Below are 20,015 nucleotides of genomic sequence, written 5' to 3'. Positions count from 1 at the left end.
TTTTGCTCAGCTTCGATTTATATTTGTTCTCTCAATCAGAATATTCCCAAATTTCAGTTGTGAGGTCAGCATAATATATGGAAAAGTTAAAAACCAGTGAAACTGCTTTTTTCCCCCATGTGCCTCATGCACTTGTATGGTTTTATAAAGTGAGCTGTGAGTTTGAGACCTGACATCTCTTTGAGCGCTGCAAGGGAGGGCAGCTGTTTAATAAATACTACTGAAGCACAGGAAATGTTGATACTTTAACCATTTTAAAGGCTTTTGTATCTTGTGACAATTCCATTGTATATTTGTGATTATAATCCATTTTTCTTACAGTCCACTCCAAAGTCTGCCAAAGGCAGCACAAAGAAGGAGGGATCAAAAAGGAAGATCAACATGAGTGGGTATATCCTATTTAGCAGTGAAATGAGAGCTGTGATTAAAGCTCAGCATCCAGACTACTCATTTGGAGAGCTCAGCAGGCTTGTAGGAACTGAATGGAGAAACTTGGAAGCAACCAAGAAAGCAGAATATGAAGGTAAATGAAAACTAAAGTAATATATAGTCGGTCTGCTTTTTCCTTTCTGTAGAGATGCAATAATTTTATTCAGATAAGAAGAATGTTTTGTTTGTAGCTTCATATGTGGAAAGGTTTAAATAAATGTTCATGGTAATGAACTGTAGGAGTGAAATAGAAAATATCTTAGTATAATTTAATTATATAGTGCAGCATATGAACACTGTACTTTAGAAGTATAAGAGTGTGTCTCTGCCACAAAGTATTTTTGATTGAACACAGAGACACACAAAACAAGGAAACACTCAGAAGTGGATGGGTATGGAGATAACATTGCTGGGGTGGAAGTTGGGAGGGAAACCTGCTCAGGGGTCATTTGAGGAAGTGATGATTTAAAGAGGACTGGAGGAAGATAAGTAAGAGAGCTTTGTGAACAAGGAGGGGAGGCTGTTCAAAGCAGGGAAAGCAGGTAAGAAGGCATGAAACATAATGGAAAAAGAAGTCTTTCGCTTAATTAAAATTGGGCTAAAATAAAGTAGGACAAAAATAATAAATTCAGGATACCTAATCCCGTTACAATGCTGGAAATATAATCTTTTCAATCTTAGAATTGTCCAAGAGTTGTAACTGATTTTCTGAAATATTCTGTTTCCTAAACGAATCCTAGAATGTTCTATAGACCAAAGATTCCAGGCAGAAAAGTACTCCATTAAACTTTTCTTTTCTTACCTGATATTGGTCATGGAACTTTTTAATCAAACTCAAATCACAAGCGACACTCTTCAAGAGATCCCTGCCTGAGTGCAGATAAACCATCATTTAAATCTCTTCTGTTGGTATTCACTATTGCTGCTGTAGTTAAGAATGTGTCAGCATTTCCATTATAAGCACAAATTATAGAAGTATATAGCACTACTGTTATAATAAAATGTTACTTAGTGCAGGAAACTAGCGTATAAGGTTTTGGCTTTAGAACAAATATTACTTAATTTTTTTTAAGTTATAAGTTTGCTTTTTCTTAAAGTGTTTTGTTGGCATGCTCATAACTCAAAAGCAGTTTTGGTTTTCGGACTAAATTTGCATGACATCACTTCCCCCGGGTGGATTTTCCATAGCATCTCTTTGCAGTGGTAGAGCGTAATGAGGCTCTATTTAGTCATTTGCAGGTTATCTGTTGCAAACTCCATAAAGGAAATAGCAATGCTGTTACATCATGAATGTACCATACAGTATGACATTTTTCCTATGCTGTAGTTTGTTTATACATCACCATAGGTATGCATGGCACCTTATAGGAGAGAAATGTCCTTTCTTATGTCTTTCCTCTCAAGAACAGTAGGATGGTTGGCATGTTTAAAACATTCTAATTAGAGAAGCTAGATTATTTGCTTTTCCAGCAGAGTACGCAACTGTAATACAGTGGTAGCAGCAATGCCCACTGTAGTTAAGGTTGCATAGGTAGTTCCATTTTAGTTGCCTTATTTTACTTGCTTACAACTTTCCAAAGCTTGCAATTTAAACTAGAACTTTGCCAGAGTTGGTCCCTGCCCAAAGTTAGATTTTTTTATTTTATTTTATTTTGCGGAGAGGGGTGGGAGGAAGCTCACGACATCTGACCTGATTTGCTTAGAGTATGTGTGGGTGGGAGAAAATATATTCCTTCCATTGTGAAAACACACAAAATTCATGCAAGTGCTAGTGTGGACACTGAGATGGAGGATAGAAAGATGAAATTTGGTGTGATTTTTACACCTCAGTGTCTTTCATTGTTATGGTGAAAATTGGTTTGGATTTGACTGAGTTTGACCCATTGAAAATGGAACCTTGCACATGTGGGGTATAAGTTGTACAATTTTTAGCAATATTCAAGCACAAGTAGACTCATTGCACATGTATGCATGGCTAACTTAGCTGTACTGCAAAGAATTTTGTAAATATGTACTATGAATGAGGCAAAGACTCATTGTAAGGAAAAATGAAGTTCAAGCAGAGGGGCATCTTCTTGCCTTATAAATTGTGTTGGATAGATCATTCCAGTGTTTCAAACCCTGGTCTGAAGGATTTGGGATTGGAGTCACTGAACTTTATGGTGAATCCCAGCTGAACTTTTCTAAGTCTGTGCACCTTTATTGCACTGCTGTGACAATGTTGTAAGTTTCATCTGTTAGATCTGTGCCAGTTGTGACATCAGTAGACAGATTTTACGTAGCATTGCCCTGTGTTAGGTAGGTCACAGTCCTATTTCAAGACTCAGCATTCCAGAGTTGAAGTTAGTAGCATTATGGTCAAATAAAAATTTAACAGTAATTCAGCAGCGTGTCTAAGGGGCTTCTTCTATCTGATCATTTTTATACTGGCCAAAACTAAAGGAGAGTCTGAACAGCTGGGTCTGTCTTTTCTCCAAATTCTTTATCACTCTGAAGAGGAGTGTCCACTTTCCTACTTTGGCATCTCCCCTTAAATGGCTTGTGTTCTCTGTTCTCAATTATATATGTGTTGCCAGTAATAAATTTAGGAGTTCCTATGCGTCGTCATCCCTTCCTGAAATGATTGGTGAAAACACAGAAGGAAATGCCTAGAAGAAATGGAACTGGTCTTTCAGTGTATTTATATACTTCTAGAGGTTGCACAAACAAGTTACCCATGAAACACAGTTGTATGAAAGGCTTTTGGACTTCTGTGCTGGTAAAAGCTAGTGTTTTAGAAGCATATAACATTGAATCTCGTTGCTGAACTTCTTAGCTTCATTTGACACTTTATTGCTGTTTTTAGTAACAATTTTCATCTTTCACCAACTTCAAGAAAACTTTTAGTCTCACCATTCAGTGCTGTTAAAATCAACAGAGGTATATGCTGCATTCATTTATTCTTTGTTGCTTCTCATTGCTTCAGTAGAATATAATATTCAGAGAAAACAAATCAGTAACTTGCATGCCCAAAAAGCACCTTGCATGGGCATTTGAAATACCCCTTTTTCCATGTAAAATTGTCTTCTTATCAGAGTCCTGTGCAGTCAAGCTTTTATTCTTATAGTAGTAGTGAAGAAACTTGATCTAGGTACCAATCAGATTCACAATACTAAGGACACACATGCCTCTACAGTGCAGCACAATTTGAGTTAGACATCTGTAGCTAAAAAGGAAATGGCTATAAGGGAACTGTAATGGGGAAAGGGAGAAGTCAGAAGGAGAGGCAGAGGAACTATTTTTGGTCCATCCATCTGCTGCTTGTTATGTTCTAAAACACTAAGGACCTATCTACACTAGGGAAATCTTGCAAGAATTTTGCTACCACTGTTTCAACTCCCCCCTCCCCTAATGTAGATGGGCCCCTGATTGCCAGTTGTATTTTAAACACTCTTATGATCTTGCTTGAGACAAGTCTAACCGACAAAGTGCTTAAAATGCCAGCAGCAACTGGTGGCACATCTATACGAGAGCTCCCAACATTGCTACTGCTGGCTTCGCTAAGCCAGTGGTATGAAAAGTGGGAAAGTTTTGCCCAGTTTTCCTAGTGTGGACTGGGCCTAGTGCTGGATTGCTGCTATCATGTTGGTAACACTGGTGTTATGATCAAATCTGTTCTTTGACTTTTTAAAATTAACTTTTTAATCAAATAAAACTTCACATTTTTGAAACTTGATGGAATATTTTTCATGATAGGTTCTCTAAAAGTTTTAACTGGAGCCAAATGAATCAAATTATATGCTGTATGAGTAGAATAATCTGTTCTATTTTATATTAGACTAAACTATGCCAGTGTTTTAATAGTCCTCTTTAATGAACAGATAATATTTTGAAATTCTGGGTTACAAAACAGAACTGAAAATCTAAAATACTTTTACAGAGCGGGCAGCTAAAGTTGCTGAGCAGCAGGAGAGAGAGCGAGCAGCACAGCAACAGCAGCAGAATTCCTCCCCCCGGGCAGGCACTCCTGTCGGGGCTCTTATGGGGGTGGTGCCGCCACCAACACCAATGGGAATGCTCAATCAGCAGTTGACACCTGTTGCAGGTAAAAAGTAGGAGCTATGACCATTTTTTCCTCATCCACTTTATCAAACCCCTTCATAACTCTGAACGCTTCTCTTGGGTCACTTTATTCCTACTGAAGAAAAAGCTCAGCCTCTTCAGCCTTTCTTCATAATAAATATACTTAAACTTGAAATTATCCTGATTTTCCCTCCCATTACCCTCTCCAGTAGTTAATATTCTTCTGAAAAAGGCTGTAAAATAGGTTCCTCCTTTCGCAGTAGAGCTGCTCCCTGTTTGTATTCCATCATCTGTGTTCACTCTACTTATTAAAGGAAATGCTTACTCCTATTAGTACTGCAAAGAGAAGTGAGCTGGATTTCTTCTAGTGCATGCATCATCAATGGAAGTGTTTAAGTAGGTTCCATTTGAAATCTTTTATTGTTGGTGACATGTGAACTGAAAAATCCAGCCTGACTTTCAGATTCCAGGATGAGTTTGCAGATTTGGCAGCTAAAAAGGTTATTTTGCTTGTAAACAGAAAAGGCTTGATCTGGGATAATTGAGACAATAAATATGAAATCCCACATTGTCATTTTTACCAAGTCACTTCACAGAATAGAACTGCATTTTGAGGGCTTTTCCACAAATCTGTACTATCTGGTGTTGTGATTAGCAGTCATATCCCAACTGAATTCAGGAGGACTATACCAGTCCTAGGATTAGGTCCTAAGGCTGGGCAAAGCCCTAGAGAATGTGTTAAGGGAACCCATCCTACATTGGCAGGGGTGTGTATTAGGTCTTTTCATTCTCCAATATCTAATTCTGTCACAGATTAATTAAAAAGATCACATTAGTTTAGTCAAGTTCTAAAAATAGTGCTTTGTACATACAATTAAAGTATATTTTATCTCTCCCTTACTGCATTTGAGTTGCTCCATTTGTTCTCAATTTTGTTTTTTAGGCTGCAGCCATACTTTAAGCTGACAGCTTGAAGTTGTATTTTCTGTTATGACCTCTAAATTCCTCTTTGGTCAATAGGTTGCATGGATGTTCAATTAAATACATGTTTCTTATTTGGCTTATGATATCCAGACTGCAAAGCATTTGTTTACACTAAATTGAATTTTTCTGTTATTATCCTAATCCTGTAAAGAAATTCAAGTGGTTCTCTGAAATTCTCTGAGTCTGATTGTTCATTTTTTATGTTCAGTTGTTATACCTTTAGCAGATTTTGCTGTCTTACATTTTGATATTCTCATCTAAAACAAGAGTTCCCCACTACCACCTTTATTTTACCTTGAGAATATCTTATACAATCAAGAAAAGCTACAAATTTCAGCCTCTCATGTCTTTATACTGACCATCAATTTAACATATTTTCAGGGAGTCTTTTTTTTCATAGCTAGTAATGCCCTTTGTGAAACCTTTACAAATGCTTTGTGACAAATCTAAGTTCTGCACATAATATTCACTGTTTACTTTATCTCTTGTGGTGAGTTCTTCAAACACAAAGACCATCCTCTCATAATTCAGACTGATAGAAATGAATTTCCAAAGTGTGTCTTCGCTATATCATGCAAAATACTTCCAAATATTTTCCTTACAACTGATAATGGAGTCATCCACTTCCCAGTTTCCAGGAATCTTTTGTTTGAAAATGCCTGAATAAATAAATTGAGATTTCACTTATTTCTTCCTCAACCTTTAAGCCAGTGATGAGGTAATAGAAAAATTAAGGGCTGCATATATTCAGTTCTGTTACTTTCATCTGGATTAAATAATCCCGTGGGACTAGTTGCAGGACTTTTGTTCAGCATCTGAGTCTGAGAAATCCTAGCACTTTCTAAGATACCCATTTAGAGAACAAATCTCTAGTCATGTGTAAAATTACATATACAAGAGCTTTTGTAAATGTGGTTTATATGGAAAATGGGGAAAGGTACAGTTCAGAAGATGTAAACAGCTATCCAAGGGGCCAAAAAAAAAAGGGTTACCAGTTAGATTTATTTTTAATAACTAAAACTGTAGTGGAAACTGCACATTGAGATATTAGGTAGTCACATAAACCATGAGTTAGACTACTGGAATCAATCCTTAATGCAGATTTCACTACAGTATATTAAGTCAATCAGCTATTGAGTAAGTATTCCATGCAGCATATGTGCAAATAAATGTTTGTAACTGAAAAGAAAGTTTTTAAAAGATTCAAGTATCTGACTTGAAGATCTTACTACAAGCTGGTGTAGTAGAACTTTTTAGCTACTTTGGGACCACTTACTATACTGAGATTTTTGTCTGTGAGTTTAATTTTTTAAAATAAAAATGTGCATTGAAATATATTGATAAATTCAAAGAGACCAGTTTAAAAATATTTGAAATCGAAATCTATTACAATTTAAATGTTGAGCTAAATTTCTTGTTCGCCTAAAGAAACTTATATTGCAAGTGGGACCAAACCGTTATTTCTTGATTGTTGGCTTCACTTGAAACATGAAAAAAAGTTGATGTTTCTCAGATCCGTCACTATGTTTTCTGAGCAAGCTGCTAGTTATTTTTCAGCTACAAATACCCTTTGCTCCTGAACACCCAGTAGTTCTATTTGAGAGTAGTCAATCAGAGCTATTGAGAGTTATCAATTGGTCTTAATCCAGAAAACTCTGCATTCTTAAAGTAAACTTTTTTATAGATTGTTCATTGTCAGTGTAATGGAGACTCTGGAGGTGTTTTCTCAGCGTGCACTGTAGATTCTCCATATTTTGCATATTTAGTTCCATCTCCTGTTCTTTAGAACGTTGTCCGATCCTCAGTTGTCTTTTCATAGTATTACAAACACCTTTCCTTAGCTCTCTGACAACATACCATGCAAAATTAACAAACTTCAAGGAACTGGACACAGCAAGTTAAAATTCTAGGGCTTTATAAACACAATACAGACCTTTCACATGGCCTTTCAGGTTAGCTTACTGACAGTACCATACTTGGGTCTTTCTTACTGCCAAGAAATTGAGATTGTTAGCAGATGGTCCAGTATATTCTTCAGTGTATCTTTTTCTTTATTATGAGGCCTAGGAAGCATCAGAGGTCAAATTCTCCCTTGATTTTTATTCACCATATAAATCAACTGACTTCAGTGCGATTGCATGGGATGAAGGTTGATATGGCCGAGCACATCCAGAGCTATCAGATTTTTAATATCCACTTAAATACACCTCTGCCCCAATATAACATGGTCCCCGGGAGCCAAAAAATCTTACCATGTTATAGGTGAAACCGTATTATATCGGGGTAACGGTGGGGTAGCAGTGGCAAGGCTCCGACGATGATTTAAAGGGTCCAGGGCTCCCCACAGGAGCTAGACCTCCGAGCCCTTTAAAGTGCCGCCCGAGCCCCGCTGCCAGAGCCCCGGGGTAGCAGCGGCAGGGCTCCAATGGTCATTTAAAGAGCCTGGGGCTCCTGCCACGGTGTGGCGTCCCGGGCCCTTTAAATCTCCACCCGAGCACCACTGTGGGATGTAATGCGGTAAAGCATCCCCTCCCCCCAGAGCGTGAATTCGTGTTATAGCAGGTTGCATTATATCTGGGTAGAGGTGTATTTGCTCAGGTTGTATAGAAGGTAATTAAAAAAAAAAACCACGCCACTACGCTGAGTTAAAGAGCATGCATTATAAGTAACCTTGATAGGTGAATTCTGCATGCATACCACAGAAAAATGGTTGGAGAATTTTATATATTGCAGTTAATTTTGGCCACAGAGTGTGGATGTGCATAAATTTATGTACTGAGTGTTGTGCTGTTTATTTGAATATGAATGACAGAACTTTAATGCTGTGTTAAAACTGTTGACATTAGAAACATTTAATTGTGGCTGAATTTATTCCTTGTGTTAATTTGTATTTGAACATTCAGCATTTTTTGCCCCACCAGAACATTACAAATACACTAAATACTAATTCATCCAAAGTATAGCATTTCATATTTATAACTTTATTTTAATTTTTGTTCATTCTTGCAAGATACTAATTGTAGTATTGTCCTGCTGTACTAAAGGTGCTTATTTGTGGGTAGTGCATGTCTTATTATTTAGATCATATTGCATGTTATTGATGCATGTTTGAAATTTGTTGTGTCCTTCAAGGCATGATAAGTGGCTATCCGCCAGTGCTGCCACCTTTGCAGGGCCCAGTTGATGGCATTGTTAGCATGGGCAGCATGCAGCCACTTCACCCTGGGGTGCCCCCACCCCACCAACTTCCGCCAGGTATGCCAGGCATCCCAGGCATCCCACCACCGGGTAAGAATGTCCACATTCACTCATTATTTCATCTTCATGTTCTCACAGTTTAACCAGTTGTTACAGAAGTTATCTGAAACTTGTTTATTTGTAGCTTAACTGCTTGACTGTTGCTGAATGTTCCAGGTATGTCTAACTGTAACATATGTGCCATGCTGCGGAATATACCAGGTATATCCCAATTGTCCATTGAGCTTAATGGAATGTTAATAAATATTGGCGGAACAAGCAACAAAAGATTTACCTGGTGAAATATGACTAGTCAAAATCATGTTATTTGGGCATGTTTATTAGTAGCTTCAAACTGTGAAAGCAGCTTAGTTCTTATCCTTGTATTTCAATAGAATGTACAATTTTTTTTTCTAGGGCATAGGTGGGATTTCTTGTTGCCAGTGCCTGGTGGAAATCCTTTGTATCTGTGCATTGTTATTTTTTTAAATTATATTCAAAGTCAGTTTAAATCCACACAACTGACTATCTCTATGTATTAGCAGTAGGTCAGATAATCAATTACATATACATATGATAAGATTAGAAATTGTCATTGTTGTTTATTCACCAAATATAAAAGTGGAAGGCAGTCCTCACCCTTACTTTGCAATCTATAAAATTACCAGTCACAGAGCTAATTATAAAATTGTAAGCAATCTTACAAGTTAATATTAAATAGCCTTCAGTGCTAGTGAGTCAACAATATGTTATGTCCCAGAACGTTCATTTGAAGTATGTGTTGGTGAAGGGAATCAATCACAGTCAAAATCTTTATTGACAAAAAACAGCATTTTATCCCCATTTGTCTTTATTTTCACGTTTAAAATTTAAATTTCTGAGCAGAGCAAAAGATGAATGGTAATATTTTAGGAAAGCCAGGGAAATGCAATGTACAGATAGTGCTGTTGTCTCATTTATGTTCTGGGACTTCTGGCCACTACCCTCTTTTATCCTCTTTTCTGCTGCTCCTTTCCCCGTTTGCTCCCTGCAACATACTCCAATGCTGCCGTTTAAAATGTCGCACACGTTCAGTAGTTAAGCTTTTAATCTATATCTTGTATAAGGTATCTTGTTTGCCTTTTATTTTCCATTTGCAACTACAGTAGATGTTTACCTGAAGTCCTATTAACATGGTTATGTAATTGAATGTAAGTGGTTTAAAGAAAAACTCAGTCAGTATTAGATATGCAACCTGCATCCTAAACTGGTGTGCAAGATTCACATTAACTTCATAATATTAATGGGTTCAGTACCATAGTTTGTTGATAGACTGCAAGATACAGCTGCATCTCCTGCTCACCAAGTCAGGAAATTTAAGAGCTGGTGGTAGTAGTATAAAGGTTTGGTGGTGCTGCACTGTGCCAGGTTGGTGTGTACCCTTAAGAGGTCACTTGTTCATTATCACAACTGGAGAAATGAGCATTATAGGTTCAGCATTTTAGAACTGAGAAGGTAGAGATTCAAGGAAGAAATAATAGACCTTGGACTGAAGGATCCTCAGAATCTCATCTGGAACAGTGTAGAGTGAGGGAGGGGCCATTCTTAGGTGCTGGAAGAGGAGAGGATTCTTCCATTTCCACCCCCCAAAATTCCCTAACATATCACATTATTTGCATTAGAAGAATTCTTACTTGTTACTCGATTTTTGTTACTGATAATACATTTGAAACAGGGATGTCATGAGTTTGAAAATTAGCTCAATTTATGCTTAAGAATAAATGCCAATGAAAAATTGCTATGGCATATGTTTTAAAATCAACTTGAATCACTGATGTAGAACACTGCATGCAGATTACATCTGGTAAAATATTTGCATACATTTTCAGCTAGAAAATTAATTATATTTGATTATGACAAGATGAAGAAGTGACACAAATAGAAAGAACAGCATCAAGAGCAACTTTCATTAATCTGTTCAGGCCCAGTCATCTTCATGTAAAATGTCACGAACCAGATAGCTCTCAATTAAGTTTGTAAATTCATCTTTGAGTGTGACTTACCTGGTCTGTTTCCTGGTGCACTTCATGTAATAGGGAAAACGTGTAAAATATTTATCCAAATAATTGGAAATGCTTTATCATATGTAATTTCCAAAGTTAAAAAATAAGTGGCTAACATTAATCTGTTTTACTCTTAAGACTATGTAAACTAATCTTATCACTTCAGTGTTAAGCAATGTTAAATTGCTTTTTTTAATTAGAAGATTAATATAGTACAGTAGCATTAAAAAGAAGGAATTGCATGGTTTTGCTGCTGCTGGAACACATTTTATAATGTTGAATGTAGGGGAAATGTTGGATGTCACTGAATGGAACAAATCTATATTTCTTTTTCTTTTAATTATTAAAAAAGGGATGGGATGATTGCTTTCAAATAAGAGATGTATAGTTTGAATGATGAGATTTTGCAACTGGCAAAATGGAAACCAGAATAGAATCTCCTTTAAATTATTTTTTTTTGAAAAGCATGGGCGGGGGTGGGGAAAGAGAGTTTTAAACTGAGCAGTCTGCATCTCAGAATCATGCCTTTTTTTAAATCTAGAAACTTTCTTTTAAAAGCAACGTATCATTATGGTGAATAAAATTAATTTCAATAGTAAAGATATGATATTCAGTTTTATAAAAGACAAAATGGCATTGGTCACTGAGATGAAATAAGACTAATTTTGTTTATATTTTAAAATGTAGGTGTTATAGGCCAAAGCGTTTCTTCCATGGTAGGCACTCCGGCACCAGGAGGAAGTCCCTTTGGACAGCCGGTAAGTGGTTTACATTCTTTATGAAACTTTAAAAGTCATATTTCATTATATTCTGGGTTAATATTGAACCAGTGTCTCCACAGTGTGCTAGTGAGTGCTATGATGCAGTTTGTCTTTCAAATGAGATGTAAAATCAAGGCATTTCTGACCACTTATGGTCATTGAAGATCCCATAGGCAGAGTATTTGTTTTTCTTGGCCAGATTCTAACTTGGTTAATTTAATTCTACCTAACAGAGTGCCCTCTGCAATTTAAATTAGGCAATATTCTTTTTTTCCTGTCCTAATTGTTGTGAGTCATTTTTGTGCACTGTGTAATTGCTGATAACCTATATTTTTTCTTATTTGTTTGTGAGAAGATTCCTTGCCCTATTCCAAACCATCAATAAACAGGCTGCACCTCCTTTATTTCTTCAAACACTCATAAAACCAATAGACAGTATCTGGTTCTTCAATAATCAAGTCAGATTCTATTGATGATCAAATGTCCCTTCTCATTGATTAGTATAAGCCAATTGTTTGTTGGCCATCCAAATCATTAGACTAATTCTAACATTTTAGAGGGGAAATTATTTTGGACTTCTAGAATTATTTTGAATCTGTGAACCAGTCAGAAGGTAGTAAAGTGCATATGCAACCTGATTGGTTAACATTGTTCCAGAACTCAGTATTGTTGACCTTTTAAGGAGATAAATAATGAAAACTTACTGTCATGGATTTTAACCAATCATGAACAAGGATTTTCTTATGTGCAGTAGTGATTCTTGTGTGATGATGATTGTTGTTTATATTCTGGAAGTGCTCAGGGTCCCCAAAGAGGATCAGGACCCCATTGTGTGGTACAGCTACATAAGGTGATATAGATTTTGCTCCTAAGCTTACCATCTAGTTTAAGAAAACAAATACTAGAAATTGCCTAACTCTGACAGTCCCTGTACCTGTGCACCTCATTGAAAAAACAGGGAGCCCTGTTTTGTGGAAGTTTCACCTGAAAATCTTTTTCTATTTTATACATTGAGTTGCCTGTGCCGAAGTCTCAACTGGTATTCATTCTGATGCTGAATTAAGAGACTAGCCTCTTGCACATCTTGTGGGGGACATGTGGTTATCTGAGTATTTCTTGGCATTCTTTGGAAACCATAGAAATGCCACCCTTTGGTAGGTATGGGGTTAAAACAGGAAAGTCTTCACATGGCCTTTTACCTGGCTATGTTTTTACATGGAGATCTGTGCAGCTGAACAAAAAAAATGCTCACTCTCCTATCATTTGTCATTTCAGATGGGATTGCTTGGGCCACCTGGCCAGCAGGCACCACCTCCATACCCTGGTCAGAGCCAAGCAAGTCAGCAGGTTATACAGCAGCCCACAACTCCAATGTTTGTCTCCCCTCCACCAAAGACACAGAGGCTTCTTCATTCTGACGCCTACCTGAAATATATTGAGGGGCTTAGTGCTGAATCAAATAGTATTAGCAAGTGGGACCAGACCCTTTCAGGTAAGGCTTCTACACTAAAGTAAGACATTGGGAGATAGAATACATTTTTTATTATTTTTTATCTGGTTATCACAGTCCTGTCTTGGTAACCAGTTATAAAAGCAATTGTAGATTAAAAAGGATATTTGTTGACACTTTAAGAGTGCAGCAGGAAATACTCAGCTGAAATAAACACAAAACTTATTTGTCCATGCTACTTCCATTAAAGTTAATGGAAGTCAGATGACTATGTTCACATCCTTAATATATAGCTTGAAATTACTGTTTTGGCTCCTGTAATAACAAGATGACAGCATCCCTTTAAGGATGCACTGTTGACTGCAGAAATATTAATTGACTGTACATTGAGATAAAGCATGAAAGAAAATTCAGCACTGCTGTTTACGTTAAACGCAGCAAAAGCAGGCAATACAGTTTTTTGCTAATTCCAGGTGCCTTTGTGAAATGCTACAACATTCTGTTTTAACAAGAATTTAAAGAGTTTCTTTGTTTAATTTACATTTTAAAAAAATTAGATGTTGCTGCAATGCTCAAGATTTCATAAATATTTTATTTGAGATAATGGGGTGTTTGTGGAGGATGAAGTATTGATTTAAGGCCCTGATCCTGGAAATTGGATCTGCACAGGCCTGACTTCTGCAGCCATACAGATCTTTATCATTGAAGTAAGTGTGAATCTCCCCACACAGATCTAGTGGCAGGATCTGAACCTGAAATTGCTACCAATGGATTGTTGTATACTGATTGTCAGAATCGTGGATCTAACTGAGAACTTGTTTAAAAACCTAAAGTTTAGATTCATTTTTAATTAAACTAAAAGGATACTACCTGATCAGAATGTTTCTGCTATAGTAAATTAGCAGCATTTAAAGTATACATCTTTTTGCATATTCACTGGACGTTAGTGCAGGGGATGGCAATGTCAGATTCTTCATGCAGCTTCCAAATTGCCTGTTTTGGTTTTGTAACATGAGCAATTGCTTGATATTGACTGAGGAGATTATTATGATTATGTTAGTGTAGTTGATCTATGAATCACAAATCAAATATGATCTATAGATTCAGTGATTAAGGCAGTTGTTTTTGCCATCAAGTCTCCAAAGGCTTTCGAATGTGTAACAGTTTAATAAAAGTTTACTATAAAAACAAGTTTAGTATAATAAAGTTTTGGAATAAAAATGTTAGCATAAAAGTTTAATAAAATATTTATTCAACTAATTCAGTCCCAGCAACAGAGTACAAGTGTATCCCTCTCTGTTTCTCCAGCGTTGTTATTTTACATTTTAAAATAGGTAAAGAAGGCTTGTACAGAACCAGAAGGTATTTTAATAAAACTATGGATCATTTAATAATAAAATACATGCATGCAACCATAACAAAAATTAAGGATATAAGATGAGCATACCAAAACTCAGTAAACTAATTCCTTTATTTTAAAAGTGTAAGAAAGAATAAATTTAAATGTTCTGTATATTCTTGAGGGACTGGAGATGCGGGGGTAGGGGGAAAGGAAAGGCGTATAGTAGAATTGTATTCCACGTTATTCCAATATGATGAGAAATCTTGGAGGGGAGGCAGGCAAACCAGTTTAAAATGAGGCATGAGGTAATTAGGCTGTTCCTTAATTTTTCAGCACGAAGACGCGATGTACATCTATCCAAAGAACAAGAGAGCCGTCTTCCTTCACACTGGTTGAAAAGTAAAGGGGCCCATACCACAATGGCAGATGCACTGTGGCGTCTTCGAGACTTGATGCTACGAGACACCCTTAATATCCGTCAAGCATACAATATAGAAAATGTTTAATCACATACATTGCTTTCTTCTTTAATACCAACATATAAAGAGTTTTGTGGAACAATAGCTGTTTTAGTTAATGGCTGGGGAGAGATAACCAACAATAATTTTTATTGCATTTTGCTGTACATTGCAAGACCATTTTTATATAAGGACACTTTTAATAAGCATCTTTCACTTTGTTATATTAAGTTGACTTTATCAAATACACAAACTTTTGCATATGTTCCCTTTGTTTAAAAGGCAATTTCATATTTGATTATAAGTGTAGTCAAGGTTTCATCTTTCTTGTACTTATTACTGAGAATCTAATGCCATCAGTTTTTTTGTATAAAAAAGAGAAAAAAGCAAAACAAATAAGTGTTTACAAATTAGTTTGAAAAATACAATGGAATGTGAAATTAGTCATAGTTTACCTCATAGAAGAATGTGTGTACATGTGCTTGTGTGTGTTAACCACTTCCAGCAGAAATACCAGTTAGATGTGAACTAAAAGGCTTTATGTAAATAAAGGTAAAGGGTGCATCAACATTAGCAACAATTGGATCTGTGATTAACCACCAGCGCAGCTTCACTGCTTGTAGCCACAGTGGAAGTACTAGTGTAGAAAGGACACAGATGTGCTTACTGCTGTGTTGTCCAAATGTGTCCAATTATTTGATGGTGTCAACAATGGCCATTGAGATAGCAGATCAGTAACAGAATACACGTACAAACTGAACCACAAATAAATGCATTGGAAAGGTGAAATGCTTTATCTGCCAAGACCTGCATTCAAGGTTCTGTGACATCACTTACACGTATAGCAGAGTAGGGATCTGCATTCCTTGCATAGGTTTAGGTTCATTAATATTTGCTAGAGAAAGGCAGAACTTTGACTTAATTTAGGTCTTGGAAGGTAAATAAAAGGGGGAAAGATTGCAGCTGATTAATTTTAAAATGATTTTAAAATCTATATATGTTCTGTTAATGATTTGGTACTGTAAGAGATTTTTGTATACTTTTTTTTTTTTTAAGTGTTTCAGTTCACTATAATGAAAGTATTGTAGTATAGCTGGAGAGAAATTTAACACATCATTCTAGCTTTAAAATAAAATACTACAGCATGTGTAAAATCAACACAGTGTGTACCAGGGTTTATAGGTAGGACAAAATAGGTTGCTTGCATTGCAACTTTTTTCTTCCTAATCACTAGGTACATATGGTGTGTTCTGTCCACATTTCAGGGCTGTGACTTCCTTCTGTTCAGAACTTGCCAGACAGTTAAAAACAAATTAACAAACAAGCTTTTTGACTGCAAAGTTGTTTATCAGAGCCAAATACTTTTATGATACTTAATTTTTTTAATGATTTTGATATGCAGCAAATAAAAAAAAATGGGAAAACAAAATTACTTACAAATCTTCTACTAGGGTGATCAGTGAAACATGTATCCAAAAGAACCAATCTGCTGATATTTTTTCATCTAACAGAGTGAAATATTCATCATGTGGAAATGTATTTTAAAAAGCACTGGAATAGAAAAGTCTTCCTTGAGCACAATGTGCATATTTTCACTTTAAAATAGTCAACATTTTGGTGCCTAGTTCAGGGACATGCTTTGTAGTGATGAGGAAAATGTGATGTACAAGTATAAATTGTGATTGATCTTACACTATTTGTTAAATTTTTCAGTGATTACAGGAAACATTCTTTCATATTTTCTGGTAGTCATTTAAAGATCCAGGTCTTCAGACGTGATACTAATATGAAGGAAGGGGAAACACTATGGAGCGAGAGAGAAGTGATTTGTAAATTTGAGCCCTACCAGTAATAGGACTATGGCACATATACTTTTTATTTAATTTAATGCCATTTGTAAACAACCAACTCTAAATTTAAATTTAATATAAAACATTTTGCAAATATATTAAACCTCCACAATGTACAGTATCATTTTAATGTACATTTAAATGACCATAAGCTTTGCAGATTTTAGCAACAAAAACAGGACATTGAGCTGAATCAGATAGGCAGCACGTCCTAATTTTTGAGTATTTAGAACCATCATGAACTGTATCACTACAATCAGATTCTCTTATTGCTAGACATTAACAAAATTACACCAAAGAGCCTGGATTTAATTTTAGTTAAGTTATTTTTTATTTATTTTTAATTTTTCTTTTGGGCACTGGATGGGACTCCCTTTGGAATCTATAAATCTCAGATCTTTAATTTGTCAGAAAGGTCAGTGTTGAACAACCTGCAGCACTGCCTCTTTCCCACAGTAGGGAGCCTTCACCGCTCCTCCTAGCCCAGGAGCAAGAGATTGGAACTGTAAACCAAATCCTGGGTCTCCTGCATGGCAGTGCAGAGCACTACCATGAAGCCACTGGGCTGGCCCTAATCAGTTATATTAAACTTTTTATTTATTTCAAAATCATGTCTCTGTATATTGTGGGCATTTCAGTGGAGAATGCAGTAAAATTTAGGATTTACAGTTTGATGGCTACAATCTAGAATTATTTTCTAACTCTGAATGGTTAAAAAGACGTGCCTCTCTTTGGGAGTATTTGAACCCATAATTTGTATTTCACCATGATTTACTGTATTGGCATAAATGAAATTTTCATATTAAAAAAAAAGGATGCATGGGAAATGGTTGGCTTCTGTGAGAGTAAAAAATAGATTAATTTAGAATCTGTATTTTAGTAAACTACCTGGAGGCCGTTAATTGTTCATCTTCTCTTCCCCAGTCCTTCCCCCTAATCCCTCCCTTTCCTTCAAGAGAAAATTTACTGTTTGTGTAAAAATTTTAAAATTGGTGTTGGTGACTTTTCAGCATATGTTTTCGGACCTGGTTAATCCATGTTTGGTTTGGTTACATCTTTGTACCCAAAAAGTTAGGGATAAACCAGGCTTATAAAATGTGTGTACCATCAATTTGTTTGAGGCTTTTTAATTTGAATAAAAATAGTTTGCAAAGTGATTTGGATTAACCAGGTTTGATTGTCCCATGAAGACTTTTGTTAAAATTTTATTTCAAGCAGCTCTGACTGTTGCAAATCCAGATTTTTATCAAGACTTTGGGGGAGAAGGTGTGTGTAGTTTTTTTTGTTTTAAGAATCAGTAGAAAACAGCATTCAGATTGTCCTCTACACAGTAGGAAATCCTTGGCTGTACTGCCAAGGACAGTGATGCTGAACGATACAGATCCAATATTGAGCCATGTCAGATATGACCTTTAGATCAGCAAGGACTGAAGAGCAGTCACCAAAAGAAGCAAACCAGTGGTGATTGGCATGGTAGGATTTAAACCAACCCAGGCTGTCATAGCACAAACTGGCAGTATAAAAAATAAAAATAAAAAATCCCATGATTCCAATTAAGCCAAATTATAATACTAATGGTGAAAAAAGCACAGTCTGTCTGTAAACCTGATATTCAAAGACCTTTACCTAACATTTGAAATTGCAATTAAAAATAAGGATGGAAATGTTTTCTAGTTTTATTTTTAAAAAAAAAGTACAGAGGCTGCTATCTAACGATCTAAGTGTCTGGCATAAATTGGAAACACAAATCATGTCAAATAGCCAGCAGGACACACAATGTGATGTTTTTAAGTAACTGAATTAACAAAAGTTAATGATTCTCAAGAGAGGAAACATTTCTTCTCAAGAAACATAATGTCCGTCAACTTTTTAAATGGCCCTTCACAACAAAGTGCCACAGGGGCCTGTACAATCCATTTGAGCAGGAAATTTCCCAAACTTCAGACTGTTTCTGCTTGAAAACTCAGTTCTTATATTCCTATTACTTATGCTATTTGCCATCAAGTCTAATTTAGATCTTAATGATACAGTGGAGCAAAATTACTGCTGACATTAGTGGGCCCAGATGAACTGTGGAGCTGTGGCTGCTTCAGCTAGTGTTGAATTTGATTCACTGTCTCATTATTAAAGCAGAGCTGGCAGCACTACCTACAGTTAAGATTGCCCAGCACTTTTGCAAGACCCTGTTTTCAGTTACTTTGTCAGACTTTTTGCTTATTGTGCATATAAAGGTCGTTCCAAGGGTGCAGTCAAACATCAGGCTCCTTCAAGGCTTTTTCTTCAAGGTACTGGACTACACGGAATGCATGAAAGATCAAATGAGGGTTTCGGGACAGGTAATCAACTCTTTAAAATGGTGGTCAGCCCAGATCAGCGTCCACTAGGTCATGCCGATGAGTCTTCTAGATCATTTGATGCTCACAATCAACGCCAGCCTGGAAGGCTGGTAAGCATACTTGGGGTCCCAAACAGCTCAAGGCATCTGGAACCTAGAGGAAAGGACCTACAGCATAAGCCTCCCAGAACTAAGACCAGTCAAGCTGGTGCTACAATGGTTTCAGTCCAGCCTAGAAGGAAACTTAAGTCCTGATTCAGGTCCTATAACATGACCATGGTTGCTTATGTGAACAACCTAGGGAGGAACAAGCCCCGTTTTTTGGACCTGATAGAGATGAAATTAGGACTACTGCTACAGCTCCTAAAGAGACAGGTCATCCTCTCACAAGGTCCTCTTCTTCAGTCATCCAAACTAGCTGCACCTAATAGCCTTGTTATTGAAAGGGAAGCACTAAGGCTTGTCCTTCAAAGTCATCAGGACAGTTCAAGAAGAGTGGTGACCTTAAAAGCATGCCCCTTTATATGGACCAAGTTCTGAGACTGGTGCAGGATCACGAAGCTAATCCTAGGAAACCAGGAACTCTGGCTATTTTGGATTTTTCTCTACGAAAGCTTTGACAAGGTTTCCTCCAAACTAGTACCATTGCATCTCAGGTGTCTGCCATTAGTAGTGTGGTGTTTGCAAGATCCATGGGTTCTCTGGCAGAGAACCCCCAGGTAGCCAGATTCCTTAGGGCAGTCTGATTAGCCAACCGGTGATCAGGCCTCATTCCCAAATGGGTCCTGCCACTTGTACTAAGAGCCATGACTAACCACTGGTGTAAGTGTCAGCATTTTATTTGTCCATCAAGACTGGCTTTCTGATAGAATATCATGTTCGCCAGGCAAGTATTGGAGCTGGCAGCGCTTTCTGGGCATGAGACTTATTGCGTGTTTCATGAAGACAAGATGGTGCTCAGACCTCTGGAATTATTTGTCCCAAAGGTGAACTCTTCCTTCCATATAAGTGATTCTCTCTTCATTTTGTCCAACGCCACAGCAGCCCACTGAGGAAAGGTGAGAC

The 20,015-nt window shown here is 36.8% G+C and overlaps 1 protein-coding gene across 15 annotated transcripts in view; it reads left to right on the top strand.

Annotated features, from left to right (window-relative positions):
* Nucleotides 1-17,772, top strand: part of PBRM1 (polybromo 1) — an 84,620-nt gene extending 66,848 nt beyond the window's left edge. For 12 of the 15 annotated variants that reach the window (XM_030569334.1, XM_030569335.1, XM_030569330.1 and 9 more), the window contains 6 exons: nt 322-523; nt 4,349-4,513; nt 8,608-8,763; nt 11,442-11,512; nt 12,791-13,007; nt 14,641-17,772. In XM_030569334.1, coding sequence (XP_030425194.1) covers nt 322-523; nt 4,349-4,513; nt 8,608-8,763; nt 11,442-11,512; nt 12,791-13,007; nt 14,641-14,813 — 984 coding nt within the window. In that variant the 3' untranslated portion in view covers nt 14,814-17,772. The remainder of the gene's footprint in view (nt 1-321; nt 524-4,348; nt 4,514-8,607; nt 8,764-11,441; nt 11,513-12,790; nt 13,008-14,640) is intronic. The other 3 variants (XM_030569344.1, XM_030569343.1, XM_030569342.1) reach the window with 1 other exon arrangement.
* Nucleotides 17,773-20,015: the final 2,243 nt, after the last annotated feature.

Source organism: Gopherus evgoodei, chromosome 7, assembly GCF_007399415.2.
Source record: "Gopherus evgoodei ecotype Sinaloan lineage chromosome 7, rGopEvg1_v1.p, whole genome shotgun sequence".
NCBI lineage: Eukaryota > Metazoa > Chordata > Testudines > Testudinidae > Gopherus > Gopherus evgoodei.
This window is presented reverse-complemented; position numbering and strand designations above follow the sequence as displayed.